The sequence below is a fragment of the Odontesthes bonariensis genome, chromosome 16 (assembly GCF_027942865.1).
Source record: "Odontesthes bonariensis isolate fOdoBon6 chromosome 16, fOdoBon6.hap1, whole genome shotgun sequence".
Taxonomy (NCBI): Eukaryota; Metazoa; Chordata; class Actinopteri; order Atheriniformes; family Atherinopsidae; genus Odontesthes; species Odontesthes bonariensis.
Genome location: NC_134521.1, coordinates 36,746,815 through 36,767,815, shown reverse-complemented (window position 1 = coordinate 36,767,815; position 21,001 = coordinate 36,746,815). Strand labels below are relative to the sequence as shown.

The window sequence follows — 21,001 nt, the reverse complement described above, 5'->3', positions numbered from 1 at the left end:
AGACAACAAAGCAAGGCTGCTCAATTTCTCCATTGATAAAATAATTTCACAACTCTACAACATAAAAATTCATAAAAAAACATGTAGAATATAGCATATACTTTGTTGTGATTAGCATGTGATTTTAGTGTGGTAATTTTGGAGATACTGCCAGGATCCATTAGCGCTTGTACTAAGCTATTCGGGATAACTCAGTAACTCAGCTGATGTTCAGCCAATATCGAAAAAACTGCGGGTGGGCTACTTGGCTGGATGTCACGGTTCAAATGACCCCAGGGTGAATCTACTCCGGAGTATCACTTTAAAGCATTTTTATTTCATCTCTCCAAATGGTGAGAAATAAAGGGGACAGATTTCCAGAAAAGCTCCAGGTTTTAGGGAGCTTTCTTTAAAGGAGGCTTCGGACTGGATGGATTAAGAGGTCGAGGATATATCGTGCTGACCAGACTGGGCAAAGTGTAATCCTCCATTCTTTGGACACACACAACTGTTCCTCGGCAACATGAAGCCGAGCATACCCGGCGCACTGTTGTCTGAGCCCGTCACATCCATTGTCCTCATGACAGAAACTCTAAATCACCGACCCGAGACAATGACGGTCGATCCCAGCACAGCAAACATCTCAACCAGATACAGTAAGTTCCCAGGAGTTAGCCCACTGAATTCCTGAGCGTCCTATCGAAAGGAGAACAGTCTCGGTGTTACTCATGTTAGCTCACGTTTCACAGACCACTGGAAGTCCCTGAAGGCGTCCTTTCATTACATTTCTAAAAAAAGATTAAGCTTTTTCAGGGGAATTGATCTATAGCTGTCACAATTTCTCACATCTATGTCAAAGCATGCGTGATGTCACCATTTAATGTACAGCTGCGAAGATTCAGCAAAAGCTCTCAGGAAACACTTTATCTGCAAAATAGTTTTCAATCAACCCGACACAAAGTAAAATTTGTTCTATTTTTATTGGTTCATCATTTGGACAGAAGAAAGCAAACTGCTGCTCAGAGACTCACACATAGTCCACATTTGAAGATGCGGTTCTCGCGGGGGCAAACTTGGCAGGTATGTAGGGTCTGCCGTCTTTTGGTGGGCAGTTGTTGCACAGCAGCCCCCCCCCCAGCAGCAGCATCCCCGCTGAGCCCCACCCGATGTACAGAGCGGCGCCCAGCTCCCGGCGCTGGGCAGCGATCACCATGGGGTTGTAGAAGTCCCTGATGACCGCGTGGGCTGACCACGACACCGGGACCAGGATCAGGAGGGCAGCGATGATGAAAATAACTCCGGACACGATGCAGGCCTTAGCTTTGGACACCTCGTCCTGCATGCAGTTGGTGCACTTCCCCCCGACCACGGCCATGAGCGTGCCGAACACCCCCACCATCACGGAGATGATCACCATGGCCCGGGCGGCCTGCAGGTCCTGGGGCAGGGCCAGCATGGAGTCGTACACCTTGCACTGCATCTGCCCCGTGCTCTGGACCACGCAGGTCATCCACAGGCCCTCCCAGATGACCTGGGCGGTGACGATGTTCGCCCCGACGAAAGCGGTGACCCTCCACATGGGCAGGGCGCAGGTGATGATGGTGCCCAGCCAGCCAACGAAGGAGAGCAGCACACCCAGGATCTGGAGGCCCTGAGACGCCATGCTGAAGGCAGGACTCAGGCTCTGGATTCAGGGTCTTACGTGCTCCGCGCGCGCTCCTGCTCGTGGACGCGTCGCCTCTTTTTTGATGGAGATTGGAACAACCTCCAGTTGTGGTTCAAACTTTCAGGGTGGAGTTTCTGTTCAGCAGACAAAGAGGGAAAGCTGAGACCTGATACCCACAGCCCCTTGTTCATTGTCCCCACACACACAGGCTTTGTTACCTCAAGGCTTCAGGTGTGGGAATAATGGCTCCAGATCCCAGCTGTGCTCCTACACTCACACACATTACACCGTCAGGTGGAGCTGAAGCAAAAACTCACACATTACACCGTCAGGTGGAGCTGAAGCAAACACTCACACATTACACCGTCAGGTGGAACTGAAGCAAACACTCACACATTACACCGTCAGGTGGAGCTAAAGCAAAAACTCACACACATTACACCGTCAGATGGAGCTGAAGCAAAAACTCACACATTACACCGTCAGGTGGAGCTGAAGCAAACACTCACACATTACACCGGTCAGAAGGAGCTGAAGTAAACACTCACACATTACACCGTCAGGTGGAGCTGAAGCAAACACTCACACATTACACCGTCAGGTGGAACTGAAGCAAACACTCACACATTACACCGTCAGGTGGAGCTGAAGCAAAAACTCACACATTACACCGTCAGGTGGAGCTGAAGCAAAAACTCACACATTACACCGTCAGGTGGAGCTGAAGCAAACACTCACACATTACACCGTCAGGTGGAGCTGAAGCAAAAACTCACACATTACACCGGTCAGGTGGAGCTGACGCAAACACTCACACATTACACCGGTCAGGTGGAGCTGAAGCAAACACTCACACACGTTACACCGTCAGGTGGAGCTGAAGCAAACACTCACACATTACACCGTCAGGTGGAGCTGAAGCAAAAACTCATACACATTACACCGTCAGGTGGAGCTGAAGCAAAAACTCATACACATTACACCGTCAGGTGGAGCTGAAGCAAACACTCAGCGCATATTACACCGTCAGGTGGAGCTGAAGCAAACACTCACACACGTTACACCGTCAGGTGGAGCTGAAGCAAACACTCACACACATTACACCGTCAGGTGGAGCTGAAGCAAACACTCACACATTACACCGTCAGGTGGACCTGAAGCAAAAACTCACACATTACACCGTCAGGTGGAGCTGAAGCAAAAACTCACACATTACACCGTCAGGTGGAGCTGAAGCAAACACTCACACACATTACACCGTCAGATGGAGCTGAAGTAAACACTCACATATATTACACCGTCAGGTGGAGCTGAAGCAAACACTCACACACATTACACCGTCAGATGGAGCTGAAGCAAAAACTCACACATTACACCGTCAGGTGGAGCTGAAGCAAACACTCACACACGTTACACCGTCAGGTGGAGCTGAAGCAAACACTCACACACATTACACCGTCAGGTGGAGCTGAGGCAAACACTCTCACATTACACCGTCAGGTGGAGCTGAAGCAAACACTCATACACATTACACCGTCAGGTGGAGCTGAAGCAAACACTCAGCGCATATTACACCGTCAGGTGGAGCTGAAGCAAACACTCACACACGTTACACCGTCAGGTGGAGCTGAAGCAAACACTCACACACATTACACCGTCAGGTGGAGCTGAAGCAAACACTCACACATTACACCGTCAGGTGGACCTGAAGCAAACACTCACACATGTTACACCGTCAGGTGGAGCTGAAGCAAACACTCACACACATTACACCGTCAGGTGGAGCTGAAGCAAACACTCACACATTACACCGTCAGGTGGACCTGAAGCAAACACTCATACACATTACACCGTCAGGTGGAGCTGAAGCAAACACTCAGCGCATATTACACCGTCAGGTGGAGCTGAAGCAAACACTCACACACGTTACACCGTCAGGTGGACCTGAAGCAAACACTCACACATTACACCGTCAGGTGGAGCTGAAGCAAACACTCACACATTACACCGTCAGGTGGAGCTGAAGCAAACACTCAGCGCATATTACACCGTCAGGTGGAGCTGAAGCAAACACTCACACACGTTACACCGTCAGGTGGAGCTGAAGCAAACACTCACACACATTACACCGTCAGGTGGAGCTGAAGCAAACACTCACACATTACACCGTCAGGTGGACCTGAAGCAAACACTCACACATGTTACACCGTCAGGTGGAGCTGAAGCAAACACTCACACACATTACACCGTCAGGTGGAGCTGAAGCAAACACTCACACATTACACCGTCAGGTGGACCTGAAGCAAACACTCACACATTACACCGTCAGGTGGACCTGAAGCAAACACTCATACACATTACACCGTCAGGTGGAGCTGAAGCAAACACTCAGCGCATATTACACCGTCAGGTGGAGCTGAAGCAAACACTCACACACGTTACACCGTCAGGTGGACCTGAAGCAAACACTCACACATTACACCGTCAGGTGGAGCTGAAGCAAACACTCACACATTACACCAGTCAGGTGGAGCTGAAGCAAAAACTCACACATTACACCGTCAGGTGGAGCTGAAGCAAACACTCACACACATTACACCGTCAGATGGAGCTGAAGCAAACACTCACACATTACACCGTCAGGTGGAGCTGAAGCAAACACTCACACATTACACCGTCAGGTGGAGCTGAAGCAAACAATCACACATTACACCGTCAGGTGGAGCTGAAGTAAACACTCACACATTACACCGGTCAGGTGGAGGTGAAGCAAACACTCACACACATTACACCGTCAGATGGAGCTGAAGCAAAAACTCACACATTACACCGTCAGGTGGAGCTGAAGTAAACACTCACACATTACACCGGTCAGGTGGAGGTGAAGCAAACACTCACACACATTACACCGTCAGATGGAGCTGAAGCAAAAACTCACACATTACACCGTCAGGTGGAGCTGAAGTAAACACTCACACATTACACCGTCAGGTGGAGCTGAAGCAAACACTCACACACATTACACCGTCAGGTGGACCTGAAGCAAACACTCACACATTACACCGTCAGGTGGAGCTGAAGCAAACACTCACACATTACACCGGTCAGGTGGAGCTGAAGCAAACACTCACACATTACACCATCAGATGGAGCTGAAGCAAACACTCTTACACATTACACCGTCAGGTGGAGCTGAAGCAAAAACTCACACATTACACCGTCAGGTGGAGCTGAAGCAAACACTCACACACATTACACCGTCAGGTGGAGCTGAAGCAAACACTCACACACATTACACCGTCAGGTGGAGCTGAAGCAAAAACTCACACATTACACCGTCAGGTGGAGCTGAAGCAAACACTCACACATTACACCGGTCAGGTGGAGGTGAAGTAAACACTCACACATTACACCGTCAGGTGGAGCTGAAGCAAACACTCAGCGCACATTACACCGTCAGATGGAGCTGAAGCAAACACTCACACACGTTACACCGTCAGGTGGAGCTGAAGCAAACACTTACACATTACACCGTCAGGTGGACCTGAAGCAAACACTCACACATTACACCGTCAGGTGGACCCGAAGCAAACACTCACACATTACACCGTCAGGTGGAGCTGAAGCAAACACTCACACATTACACCGTCAGGTGGAGCTGAAGCAAAAACTCACACATTACACCGTCAGGTGGAGCTGAAGCAAACACTCACACATTACACCGTCAGGTGGAGCTGAAGCAAAAACTCACACATTACACCGTCAGGTGGAGCTGAAGCAAACACTCACACACATTACACCGTCAGATGGAGCTGAAGTAAACACTCACATATATTACACCGTCAGGTGGAGCTGAAGCAAACACTCACACACATTACACCGTCAGATGGAGCTGAAGCAAACACTCACACATTACACCGTCACCGTCAGGTGGAGCTGAAGCAAACACTCACACATTACACCGTCAGGTGGAGCTGAAGCAAACAATCACACATTACACCGTGAGGTGGAGCTGAAGTAAACACTCACACATTACACCGTCAGGTGGAGCTGAAGCAAACACTCACACACATTACACCGTCAGATGGAGCTGAAGCAAACACTCACACATTACACCGTCAGGTGGAGCTGAAGCAAACACTCACACATTACACCGTCACCGTCAGGTGGAGCTGAAGCAAACACTCACACATTACACCGTCAGGTGGAGCTGAAGCAAACAATCACACATTACACCGTCAGGTGGAGCTGAAGTAAACACTCACACATTACACCGTCAGGTGGAGCTGAAGCAAACACTCACACACATTACACCGTCAGGTGGAGCTGAAGCAAACACTCACACACATTACACCGTCAGGTGGAGCTGAAGCAAACACTCACACACATTACACCGTCAGGTGGAGCTGAAGCAAACACTCACACACATTACACCGTCAGGTGGAGCTGAAGCAAACACTCACACACATTACACCGTCAGGTGGAGCTGAAGCAAAAACTCACACATTACACCGTCAGGTGGAGCTGAAGCAAAAACTCACACATTACACCGTCAGGTGGAGCTGAAGCAAACACTCACACACATTACACCGTCAGGTGGAGCTGAAGCAAACACTCACACACATTACACCGTCAGGTGGAGCTGAAGCAAAAACTCACACATTACACCGTCAGGTGGAGCTGAAGCAAACACTCACACATTACACCGGTCAGGTGGAGGTGAAGTAAACACTCACACATTACACCGTCAGGTGGAGCTGAAGCAAACACTCAGCGCACATTACACCGTCAGATGGAGCTGAAGCAAACACTCACACACGTTACACCGTCAGGTGGAGCTGAAGCAAACACTTACACATTACACCGTCAGGTGGACCTGAAGCAAACACTCACACATTACACCGTCAGGTGGACCCGAAGCAAACACTCACACATTACACCGTCAGGTGGAGCTGAAGCAAAAACTCACACATTACACCGTCAGGTGGAGCTGAAGCAAACACTCACACACATTACACCGTCAGATGGAGCTGAAGTAAACACTCACATATATTACACCGTCAGGTGGAGCTGAAGCAAACACTCACACACATTACACCGTCAGATGGAGCTGAAGCAAACACTCACACATTACACCGTCACCGTCAGGTGGAGCTGAAGCAAACACTCACACATTACACCGTCAGGTGGAGCTGAAGCAAACAATCACACATTACACCGTGAGGTGGAGCTGAAGTAAACACTCACACATTACACCGTCAGGTGGAGCTGAAGCAAACACTCACACACATTACACCGTCAGATGGAGCTGAAGCAAACACTCACACATTACACCGTCAGGTGGAGCTGAAGCAAACACTCACACATTACACCGTCACCGTCAGGTGGAGCTGAAGCAAACACTCACACATTACACCGTCAGGTGGAGCTGAAGCAAACAATCACACATTACACCGTCAGGTGGAGCTGAAGTAAACACTCACACATTACACCGTCAGGTGGAGCTGAAGCAAACACTCACACACATTACACCGTCAGGTGGAGCTGAAGCAAACACTCACACACATTACACCGTCAGGTGGAGCTGAAGCAAACACTCACACATTACACCGTCAGGTGGACCTGAAGCAAACACTCACACATGTTACACCGTCAGGTGGAGCTGAAGCAAACACTCACACACATTACACCGTCAGGTGGAGCTGAAGCAAACACTCACACATTACACCGTCAGGTGGACCTGAAGCAAACACTCATACACATTACACCGTCAGGTGGAGCTGAAGCAAACACTCAGCGCATATTACACCGTCAGGTGGAGCTGAAGCAAACACTCACACACGTTACACCGTCAGGTGGACCTGAAGCAAACACTCACACATTACACCGTCAGGTGGAGCTGAAGCAAACACTCACACATTACACCGTCAGGTGGAGCTGAAGCAAACACTCAGCGCATATTACACCGTCAGGTGGAGCTGAAGCAAACACTCAAACACGTTACACCGTCAGGTGGAGCTGAAGCAAACACTCACACACATTACACCGTCAGGTGGAGCTGAAGCAAACACTCACACATTACACCGTCAGGTGGACCTGAAGCAAACACTCACACATGTTACACCGTCAGGTGGAGCTGAAGCAAACACTCACACACATTACACCGTCAGGTGGAGCTGAAGCAAACACTCACACATTACACCGTCAGGTGGACCTGAAGCAAACACTCACACATTACACCGTCAGGTGGACCTGAAGCAAACACTCATACACATTACACCGTCAGGTGGAGCTGAAGCAAACACTCAGCGCATATTACACCGTCAGGTGGAGCTGAAGCAAACACTCACACACGTTACACCGTCAGGTGGACCTGAAGCAAACACTCACACATTACACCGTCAGGTGGAGCTGAAGCAAACACTCACACATTACACCAGTCAGGTGGAGCTGAAGCAAAAACTCACACATTACACCGTCAGGTGGAGCTGAAGCAAACACTCACACACATTACACCGTCAGATGGAGCTGAAGCAAACACTCACACATTACACCGTCAGGTGGAGCTGAAGCAAACACTCACACATTACACCGTCAGGTGGAGCTGAAGCAAACAATCACACATTACACCGTCAGGTGGAGCTGAAGTAAACACTCACACATTACACCGGTCAGGTGGAGGTGAAGCAAACACTCACACACATTACACCGTCAGATGGAGCTGAAGCAAAAACTCACACATTACACCGTCAGGTGGAGCTGAAGTAAACACTCACACATTACACCGTCAGGTGGAGCTGAAGCAAACACTCACACACATTACACCGTCAGGTGGACCTGAAGCAAACACTCACACATTACACCGTCAGGTGGAGCTGAAGCAAACACTCACACATTACACCGGTCAGGTGGAGCTGAAGCAAACACTCACACATTACACCATCAGATGGAGCTGAAGCAAACACTCTTACACATTACACCGTCAGGTGGAGCTGAAGCAAAAACTCACACATTACACCGTCAGGTGGAGCTGAAGCAAACACTCACACACATTACACCGTCAGGTGGAGCTGAAGCAAACACTCACACACATTACACCGTCAGGTGGAGCTGAAGCAAAAACTCACACATTACACCGTCAGGTGGAGCTGAAGCAAACACTCACACATTACACCGGTCAGGTGGAGGTGAAGTAAACACTCACACATTACACCGTCAGGTGGAGCTGAAGCAAACACTCAGCGCACATTACACCGTCAGATGGAGCTGAAGCAAACACTCACACACGTTACACCGTCAGGTGGAGCTGAAGCAAACACTTACACATTACACCGTCAGGTGGACCTGAAGCAAACACTCACACATTACACCGTCAGGTGGACCCGAAGCAAACACTCACACATTACACCGTCAGGTGGAGCTGAAGCAAACACTCACACATTACACCGTCAGGTGGAGCTGAAGCAAAAACTCACACATTACACCGTCAGGTGGAGCTGAAGCAAACACTCACACATTACACCGTCAGGTGGAGCTGAAGCAAAAACTCACACATTACACCGTCAGGTGGAGCTGAAGCAAACACTCACACACATTACACCGTCAGATGGAGCTGAAGTAAACACTCACATATATTACACCGTCAGGTGGAGCTGAAGCAAACACTCACACACATTACACCGTCAGATGGAGCTGAAGCAAACACTCACACATTACACCGTCACCGTCAGGTGGAGCTGAAGCAAACACTCACACATTACACCGTCAGGTGGAGCTGAAGCAAACAATCACACATTACACCGTGAGGTGGAGCTGAAGTAAACACTCACACATTACACCGTCAGGTGGAGCTGAAGCAAACACTCACACACATTACACCGTCAGATGGAGCTGAAGCAAACACTCACACATTACACCGTCAGGTGGAGCTGAAGCAAACACTCACACATTACACCGTCACCGTCAGGTGGAGCTGAAGCAAACACTCACACATTACACCGTCAGGTGGAGCTGAAGCAAACAATCACACATTACACCGTCAGGTGGAGCTGAAGTAAACACTCACACATTACACCGTCAGGTGGAGCTGAAGCAAACACTCACACACATTACACCGTCAGGTGGAGCTGAAGCAAACACTCACACACATTACACCGTCAGGTGGAGCTGAAGCAAACACTCACACACATTACACCGTCAGGTGGAGCTGAAGCAAACACTCACACACATTACACCGTCAGGTGGAGCTGAAGCAAACACTCACACACATTACACCGTCAGGTGGAGCTGAAGCAAAAACTCACACATTACACCGTCAGGTGGAGCTGAAGCAAACACTCACACACATTACACCGTCAGGTGGAGCTGAAGCAAACACTCACACACATTACACCGTCAGGTGGAGCTGAAGCAAACACTCACACACATTACACCGTCAGGTGGAGCTGAAGCAAAAACTCACACATTACACCGTCAGGTGGAGCTGAAGCAAACACTCACACATTACACCGGTCAGGTGGAGGTGAAGTAAACACTCACACATTACACCGTCAGGTGGAGCTGAAGCAAACACTCAGCGCACATTACACCGTCAGATGGAGCTGAAGCAAACACTCACACACGTTACACCGTCAGGTGGAGCTGAAGCAAACACTTACACATTACACCGTCAGGTGGACCTGAAGCAAACACTCACACATTACACCGTCAGGTGGACCCGAAGCAAACACTCACACATTACACCGTCAGGTGGAGCTGAAGCAAACACTCACACATTACACCGTCAGGTGGAGCTGAAGCAAAAACTCACACATTACACCGTCAGGTGGAGCTGAAGCAAACACTCACACATTACACCGTCAGGTGGAGCTGAAGCAAAAACTCACACATTACACCGTCAGGTGGAGCTGAAGCAAACACTCACACACATTACACCGTCAGATGGAGCTGAAGTAAACACTCACATATATTACACCGTCAGGTGGAGCTGAAGCAAACACTCACACACATTACACCGTCAGATGGAGCTGAAGCAAACACTCACACATTACACCGTCACCGTCAGGTGGAGCTGAAGCAAACACTCACACATTACACCGTCAGGTGGAGCTGAAGCAAACAATCACACATTACACCGTGAGGTGGAGCTGAAGTAAACACTCACACATTACACCGTCAGGTGGAGCTGAAGCAAACAATCACACATTACACCGTGAGGTGGAGCTGAAGTAAACACTCACACATTACACCGTCAGGTGGAGCTGAAGCAAACACTCACACACATTACACCGTCAGATGGAGCTGAAGCAAACACTCACACATTACACCGTCAGGTGGAGCTGAAGCAAACACTCACACATTACACCGTCACCGTCAGGTGGAGCTGAAGCAAACACTCACACATTACACCGTCAGGTGGAGCTGAAGCAAACAATCACACATTACACCGTCAGGTGGAGCTGAAGTAAACACTCACACATTACACCGTCAGGTGGAGCTGAAGCAAACACTCACACACATTACACCGTCAGGTGGAGCTGAAGCAAACACTCACACACATTACACCGTCAGGTGGAGCTGAAGCAAACACTCACACACATTACACCGTCAGGTGGAGCTGAAGCAAACACTCACACACATTACACCGTCAGGTGGAGCTGAAGCAAACACTCACACACATTACACCGTCAGGTGGAGCTGAAGCAAAAACTCACACATTACACCGTCAGGTGGAGCTGAAGCAAAAACTCACACATTACACCGTTAGGTGGAGCTGAAGCAAACACTCACACACATTACACCGTCAGGTGGAGCTGAAGCAAACACTCACACACATTACACTGTCAGGTGGAGCTGAAGCAAACACTCACACACATTACACCGTCAGGTGGAGCTGAAGCAAACACTCACACACATTACACTGTCAGGTGGAGCTGAAGCAAACACTCACACACATTACACCGTCAGGTGAGGCTGAAGCAAACACTCACACATTACACCGGTCAGGTGGAGCTGAAGCAAACACTCACACATTACACCGGTCAGGTGGAGCTGAAGCAAAAACTCACACATTACACCGTCAGGTGGAGCTGAAGCAAACACTCACACATTACACCGGTCAGGTGGAGGTGAAGTAAACACTCACACATTACACCGTCAGGTGGAGCTGAAGCAAAAACTCACACATTACACCGTCAGGTGGAGCTGAAGCAAACACTCACACACATTACACCGTCAGGTGGAGCTGAAGCAAACACTCACACACGTTACACCGTCAGGTGGAGCTGAAGCAAACACTCACACACATTACACCGTCAGGTGGAGCTGAAGCGAACACTCACACATTACACCGTCAGGTGGACCTGAAGCAAACACTCACACATTACACCGTCAGGTGGAGCTGAAGTAAACACTCACACATTACACCGGTCAGGTGGAGCTGAAGCAAAAACTCACACATTACACCGTCAGGTGGAGCTGAAGCAAACACTCACACACATTACACCGTCAGATGGAGCTGAAGTAAACACTCACATATATTACACCGTCAGGTGGAGCTGAAGCAAACACTCACACACATTACACTGTCAGATGGAGCTGAAGCAAACACTCACACATTACACCGTCACCGTCAGGTGGAGCTGAAGCAAACACTCACACATTACACCGTCAGGTGGAGCTGAAGCAAACAATCACACATTACACCGTCAGGTGGAGCTGAAGTAAACACTCACACATTACACCGTCAGGTGGAGCTGAAGCAAACACTCACACATTACACCGTCACCGTCAGGTGGAGCTGAAGCAAACACTCACACATTACACCGTCAGGTGGAGCTGAAGCAAACAATCACACATTACACCGTCAGGTGGAGCTGAAGTAAACACTCACACATTACACCGTCAGGTGGAGCTGAAGCAAACACTCACACACATTACACCGTCAGGTGGAGCTGAAGCAAACACTCACACACATTACACCGTCAGGTGGAGCTGAAGCAAACACTCACACACATTACACCGTCAGGTGGAGCTGAAGCAAACACTCACACACATTACACCGTCAGGTGGAGCTGAAGCAAACACTCACACACATTACACCGTCAGGTGGAGCTGAAGCAAAAACTCACACATTACACCGTCAGGTGGAGCTGAAGCAAAAACTCACACATTACACCGTCAGGTGGAGCTGAAGCAAACACTCACACACATTACACCGTCAGGTGGAGCTGAAGCAAACACTCACACACATTACACTGTCAGGTGGAGCTGAAGCAAACACTCACACACATTACACCGTCAGGTGGAGCTGAAGCAAACACTCACACACATTACACTGTCAGGTGGAGCTGAAGCAAACACTCACACACATTACACCGTCAGGTGAGGCTGAAGCAAACACTCACACATTACACCGGTCAGGTGGAGGTGAAGTAAACACTCACACATTACACCGGTCAGGTGGAGCTGAAGCAAACACTCACACATTACACCGGTCAGGTGGAGCTGAAGCAAAAACTCACACATTACACCGTCAGGTGGAGCTGAAGCAAACACTCACACATTACACCGGTCAGGTGGAGGTGAAGTAAACACTCACACATTACACCGTCAGGTGGAGCTGAAGCAAAAACTCACACATTACACCGTCAGGTGGAGCTGAAGCAAACACTCACACACATTACACCGTCAGGTGGAGCTGAAGCAAACACTCACACACGTTACACCGTCAGGTGGAGCTGAAGCAAACACTCACACACATTACACCGTCAGGTGGAGCTGAAGCGAACACTCACACATTACACCGTCAGGTGGACCTGAAGCAAACACTCACACATTACACCGTCAGGTGGAGCTGAAGTAAACACTCACACATTACACCGGTCAGGTGGAGCTGAAGCAAAAACTCACACATTACACCGTCAGGTGGAGCTGAAGCAAACACTCACACACATTACACCGTCAGATGGAGCTGAAGTAAACACTCACATATATTACACCGTCAGGTGGAGCTGAAGCAAACACTCACACACATTACACTGTCAGATGGAGCTGAAGCAAACACTCACACATTACACCGTCACCGTCAGGTGGAGCTGAAGCAAACACTCACACATTACACCGTCAGGTGGAGCTGAAGCAAACAATCACACATTACACCGTCAGGTGGAGCTGAAGTAAACACTCACACATTACACCGTCAGGTGGAGCTGAAGCAAACACTCACACACATTACACCGTCAGATGGAGCTGAAGCAAACACTCACACATTACACCGTCAGGTGGAGCTGAAGCAAACACTCACACATTACACCGGTCAGGTGGAGCTGAAGCAAACACTCATACACATTACACCATCAGATGGAGCTGAAGCAAACACTCATACACATTACACCGTCAGGTGGAGCTGAAGCAAAAACTCACACATTACACCGTCAGGTGGAGCTGAAGCAAACACTCACACACATTACACCGTCAGATGGAGCTGAAGCAAACACTCACACACATTACACCGTCAGATGGAGCTGAAGCAAACACTCACACATTACACCGTCACCGTCAGGTGGAGCTGAAGCAAACACTCACACATTACACCGTCAGGTGGAGCTGAAGCAAACAATCACACATTACACCGTCAGGTGGAGCTGAAGTAAACACTCACACATTACACCGTCAGGTGGAGCTGAAGCAAACACTCACACACATTACACCGTCAGGTGGAGCTGAAGCAAACACTCACACACATTACACCGTCAGGTGGAGCTGAAGCAAACACTCACACACATTACACCGTCAGGTGGAGCTGAAGCAAACACTCACACATTACACCGTCAGGTGGAGCTGAAGCAAACACTCACACATTACACCGGTCAGGTGGAGCTGAAGCAAAAACTCACACATTACACCGTCAGGTGGAGCTGAAGCAAACACTCACACACATTACACCGTCAGGTGGAGCTGAAGCAAACACTCACACACATTACACCGTCAGGTGAGGCTGAAGCAAACACTCACACATTACACCGGTCAGGTGGAGGTGAAGTAAACACTCACACATTACACCGGTCAGGTGGAGCTGAAGCAAAAACTCACACATTACACCGTCAGGTGGAGCTGAAGCAAACACTCACACATTACACCGGTCAGGTGGAGCTGAAGCAAAAACTCACACATTACACCGTCAGGTGGAGCTGAAGCAAACACTCACACATTACACCGGTCAGGTGGAGCTGAAGCAAAAACTCACACATTACACCGTCAGGTGGAGCTGAAGCAAACACTCACACACATTACACCGTCAGATGGAGCTGAAGTAAACACTCACATATATTACACCATCAGGTGGAGCTGAAGCAAACACTCACACATTACACCGTCAGGTGGAGCTGAAGCAAACACTCACACATTACACCGTCAGGTGGAGCTGAAGCAAACAATCACACATTACACCGTCAGGTGGAGCTGAAGTAAACACTCACACATTACACCGTCAGGTGGAGCTGAAGCAAAAACTCACACATTACACCGTCAGGTGGAGCTGAAGCAAACACTCACACACATTACACCGTCAGATGGAGCTGAAGCAAAAACTCACACATTACACCGTCAGGTGGAGCTGAAGCAAACACTCACACATTACACCGGTCAGGTGGAGCTGAAGCAAACACTCACACATTACACCATCAGGTGGAGCTGAAGCAAACACTCACACATTACACCGTCAGGTGGAGCTGAAGCAAACACTCACACACATTACACCGTCAGGTGGACCTGAAGCAAACACTCACACATTACACCGGTCAGGTGGAGCTGAAGCAAACACTCACACATTACACCATCAGATGGAGCTGAAGCAAACACTCATACACATTACACCGTCAGGTGGAGCTGAAGCAAAAACTCACACATTACACCGTCAGGTGGAGCTGAAGCAAACACTCACACACATTACACCGTCAGGTGGAGCTGAAGCAAACACTCACACACATTACACCGTCAGGTGGAGCTGAAGCAAAAACTCACACATTACACCGTCAGGTGGAGCTGAAGCAAACACTCACACACATTACACCGTCAGGTGGAGCTGAAGCAAACACTCACACACATTACACTGTCAGATGGAGCTGAAGCAAACACTCACACATTACACCGTCACCGTCAGGTGGAGCTGAAGCAAACACTCACACATTACACCGTCAGGTGGAGCTGAAGCAAACACTCATACACATTACACCGTCAGGTGGAGCTGAAGCAAAAACTCACACATTACACCGTCAGGTGGAGCTGAAGCAAACACTCACACACATTACACCGTCAGATGGAGCTGAAGCAAACACTCACACACATTACACCGTCAGGTGGAGCTGAAGCAAACACTCACACATTACACCGTCAGGTGGAGCTGAAGCAAACACTCACACATTACACCGGTCAGGTGGAGCTGAAGCAAAAACTCACACATTACACCGTCAGGTGGAGCTGAAGCAAACACTCACACACATTACACCGTCAGGTGGAGCTGAAGCAAACACTCACACATTACACCGTCAGGTGGAGCTGAAGCAAACAATCACACATTACACCGTCAGGTGGAGCTGAAGTAAACACTCACACATTACACCGTCAGGTGGAGCTGAAGCAAAAACTCACACATTACACCGTCAGGTGGAGCTGAAGCAAACACTCACACACATTACACCGTCAGATGGAGCTGAAGCAAAAACTCACACATTACACCGTCAGGTGGAGCTGAAGCAAACACTCACACATTACACCGGTCAGGTGGAGGTGAAGTAAACACTCACACATTACACCGTCAGGTGGAGCTGAAGCAAACACTCACACACATTACACCGTCAGGTGGACCTGAAGCAAACACTCACACATTACACCGTCAGGTGGAGCTGAAGCAAACACTCACACATTACACCGTCAGGTGGACCTGAAGCAAACACTCACACATTACACCGTCAGGTGGAGCTGAAGCAAACACTCACACATTACACCGTCAGGTGGAGCTGAAGCAAACACTCACACACATTACACCGTCAGGTGGACCTGAAGCAAACACTCACACACATTACACCGTCAGGTGGACCTGAAGCAAACACTCACACACATTACACCATCAGATGGAGCTGAAGCAAACACTCATACACATTACACCGTCAGGTGGAGCTGAAGCAAAAACTCACACATTACACCGTCAGGTGGAGCTGAAGCAAACACTCACACACATTACACCGTCAGGTGGAGCTGAAGCAAACACTCACACACATTACACCGTCAGGTGGAGCTGAAGCAAAAACTCACACATTACACCGTCAGGTGGAGCTGAAGCAAACACTCACACACATTACACCGTCAGGTGGAGCTGAAGCAAAAACTCACACATTACACCGTCAGGTGGAGCTGAAGCAAACACTCACACATTACACCGTCAGGTGGAGCTGAAGCAAACACTCACACATTACACCGTCAGGTGGAGCTGAAGCAAACACTCACACATTACACCGTCAGGTGGAGCTGAAGCAAAAACTCACACATTACACCGTCAGGTGGAGCTGAAGCAAACACTCACATATATTACACCGTCAAGTGGAGCTGAAGCAAACACTCACACATTACACCGGTCAGGTGGAGCTGAAGCAAAAACTCACACATTACACCGTCAGGTGGAGCTGAAGCAAACACTCACACACATTACACCGTCAGATGGAGCTGAAGCAAACACTCACACACATTACACCGTCAGGTGGAGCTGAAGCAAACACTCACACACATTACACCGTCAGGTGGAGCTGAAGCAAACACTCACACACATTACACCGTCAGGTGGAGCTGAAGCAAAAACTCACACATTACACCGTCAGGTGGAGCTGAAGCAAAAACTCACACATTACACCGTCAGGTGGAGCTGAAGCAAACAATCACACATTACACCGTCAAGTGGAGCTGAAGTAAACACTCACACACATTACACCGTCAGATGGAGCTGAAGCAAACACTGACACACATTACACCGTCAGATGGAGCTGAAGCAAACACTCACACATTACACCGTCACCGTCAGGTGGAGCTGAAGCAAACACTCACACATTACACCGTCAGGTGGAGCTGAATCAAACAATCACACATTACACCGTCAGGTGGAGCTGAAGTAAACACTCACACATTACACCGTCAGGTGGAGCTGAAGCAAACACTCACACACATTACACCGTCAGATGGAGCTGAAGCAAAAACTCACACATTACACCGTCAGGTGGAGCTGAAGCAAACACTCACACATTACACCGGTCAGGTGGAGGTGAAGTAAACACTCACACATTACACCGTCAGGTGGAGCTGAAGCAAACACTCACACACATTACACCGTCAGGTGGAGCTGAAGCAAACACTCACACACATTACACCGTCAGGTGGAGCTGAAGCAAAAACTCACACATTACACCGTCAGGTGGAGCTGAAGCAAACACTCACACATTACACCGGTCAGGTGGAGCTGAAGCAAACGCTCACACACATTACACCGTCCGGTGGAGCTGAAGCAAACACTCACACACATTACACCGTCAGGTGGAGCTGAAGCAAACACTCACACACATTACACCGTCAGGTGGAGCTGAAGCAATCACTCACACACATTACACCGTCAGGTGGAGCTGAAGCAAACACTCACACATTACACCGTCAGGTGGAGCTGAAGCAAACACTCACACATTACACCGTCAGGTGGAGCTGAAGCAAACACTCACACATTACACCGTCAGGTGGAGCTGAAGCAAACACCAACTTGTTTTCAGTGTTTATCAGAAAACAGATTTTCATCTATGAGGGGGGACACTCTTCTGACTTCTATCGTTCGAACAGTTAAATCTGAAAGCCCTGCCTGTTGATAGTCTGGACTTTCAGTGATAAGGGAGTCAAAGTGTCTCGGAAGAAGAAAATGTTCATTTTAAGAACATTCTTCATCATTGGCAACAAATGAATTAAAACTCAGAAAAAGAGAGGAGAATGTTTTCTGGCCATTCAAAATTTGCTCTCTTAATGGGGGAAATTGTCATTGTGTGCACATAAAGCCCGAATACGTTTGTGACTGGGCTCACAGACTGAGAGAGGACAAAGGAAGCTTGGCAGCCACCTCACCTCTTTTCCTGCCACTCCTAAACTTGATCAACAGGAATGTCAGACAAAAGACGCTTCTCAACCATTGTTAGGATGTTTTCAAAGAGTGGATCATTGTTTTTATTAAAGTTCAGTCATGAAAGGCCAGTTAAGAATCTCTAAATCTGGAAAGAAGTAGAATAGATTATATTTAGATTTATTTATTTAGATTTATATAGATATACATCCTGAAAATTACTTGGCAATAAAATCTTTTCTGATTCTGATTTTAGTTCATTTTAAGGATTTCAAATGATTTGTGTAAGAAATAAAAAGTAAAGACAAGCCATAGCAATAAACATATTTATTTACAGCACAACAATCACACAATGCATTTCATACATATGGTTCAGAAAGAGTCAAGATAATAAAAAGAAGTTAAAGTTCAGTTGTTTCAATAAGAAAAGACTTGATAATATCCAATATTCAAACATGACATACGAGTAATGAACATTTACGGTTGAATTTCTCCTTGGGGTGGGGTTCACATCAGCCCCTCCACCCCAGCAGCACCAGTCCATCTGTCCCAGTGGAACCGTTTCAGACGTAGTCTTTCCCAGACATCGGTGCCGAGGCGTCGGATCTGGCAGCCGACATGTCAGATCGGGCAGCTTTGTACTTTGCGGTGTAGGCGTCTTCCTCTTTAGGGCAGTTGGAGCAGAGCATGGCGCCTCCGATCAGCAGCAAAGCGGACGCACCCCACCCGATGTAGAGCGCAGCCCCCAGCTCTCTCTTCTGGGCACTGATGGTGAGCGGGCTGTAGAAGTCCCTGATGATGGTGTGAGCCGTCCAGCAGACGGGGATGAGGCACAGCACCCCGGCTATGATGAAGACCACCCCAGATGCAATGCCCACCTTGATCTTTGATGACTGGTCCTCCACACAGTTGGTGCACTTCCCCCCGGCTACAGCCAGCAGGATGGCCATGACGCCCACTATGATGGAGACGATGGTCAAGGCCCGGGCGGCCTGGAGGTCGGAGCTGAGGGCCAGCATGGAGTCGTAGACCTTACACTGCATCTGCCCCGTGCTCTGCACCACACAGTTCATCCAGATGCCCTCCCAGGAGGTCTGCGAGGTCACGATGTTGCTCCCAATGAAGGCAGTGACCCTCCACATAGGAATGGCGCACACGATGATGGCACCAATCCATCCCACGATGCCCAGAGCAGTGCCCAGGATCTGGAACCCAGCAGAAACCATTTCTTTCTTTCTTTGCCCTCTGTGTGTGTTGTTGGCCTCTGTTGGAGTGTGACAGGTTGTTTGTCTCTCTGCTCCCGGGTTGTCAGGTGGGTTTGCTGAATGGGTGGAGATTCAGCGGAGAGCAGATACTAAAGGCTGAGGGAGGCGGGGCCATGGAAAACATGCCCCACACCCTCATCAGTGTCTGCTCTGCAGGTGCACCTGCAAACCCCCGATGAGCGGCCCTGTTCCTGACCCCTCCCCCTGGTTTTAACTGAAAAACCAGGTGGGTGGAGCTAAACCGACCGAGTCACCGCCTCTGACAGAAACCTTAAACTCGTCGTCATGTGCTCAGTAGTTTTGTTGTGTCACACCTTTAAAAACTATGAATGACGCGTGGCAGTCAAACCAGATGTTCTGTAAGTGTCCTCACTTACCTGTAAACAACTGTGACACATCGGTGAAACACGGCGCTCTGAGTTCTGAGAATCCTGATGGAATTACGTGATTCAAGGCAGAAAAACTTCCACTGAGTCACTTTTAAATCCCTTAAAGCTGCGGTCGGCAACTTTTTTTTAGTCATATTAGCTTGAACTGTCATGGGATTCTGGAAGTAGAATATTAAATAGGCTGTTTAGGAAAAATCCCGAATTCTGTAGCTCCCTCTGAAGCCTGTAATCATGCTTGCAAAAACCGAGCGCTCCCGGCTGTTTTTAACCAATCAAGTTAGGGTGGAGGACTCCTACCTGTCAATCACAGCTTGTGCACACGCTGCTGAGCGTGAGTCTGCCCCAGCTTGTGTGCGCTCACACTGGTGTGAACTCACGTGCACAACCTCGTCCACAGAGGGGGAGGGGTTTGGGGGGCGATTCGGAGCTTGTTAGAGGTTGGGGGGGGGACCTGAAAGTTGTATCAGTTCGAATTTTCCGACTTTAGACTCGCAATTTTGAAAACCTGCCGACTGCAGCTTTAAATCTTAAAAAAAAACTCTAAATAGTTCAAATATTG

At 48.9% G+C, this 21,001-nt stretch overlaps 2 protein-coding genes across 2 annotated transcripts in view; one reads left to right on the top strand and one right to left on the bottom strand.

The window, feature by feature from the left end:
* LOC142401564 (claudin-4-like) overlaps nucleotides 1–21,001 on the top strand; it is a 31,470-nt gene that overhangs the window by 1,889 nt on the left and 8,580 nt on the right. The window lies entirely within an intron of this gene.
* Nucleotides 886–20,225, bottom strand: LOC142401571 (claudin-4-like). The gene is made up of 2 exons (XM_075487039.1): nucleotides 19,539–20,225; nucleotides 886–1,661 (listed from the first exon to the last, which is right to left on the bottom strand). The coding sequence occupies exons 1-2, from the start codon at nucleotides 20,012–20,014 to the stop codon at nucleotides 1,007–1,009; spliced, it is 1,131 nt and encodes a 376-aa protein (XP_075343154.1). The 5' UTR covers nucleotides 20,015–20,225; the 3' UTR covers nucleotides 886–1,006.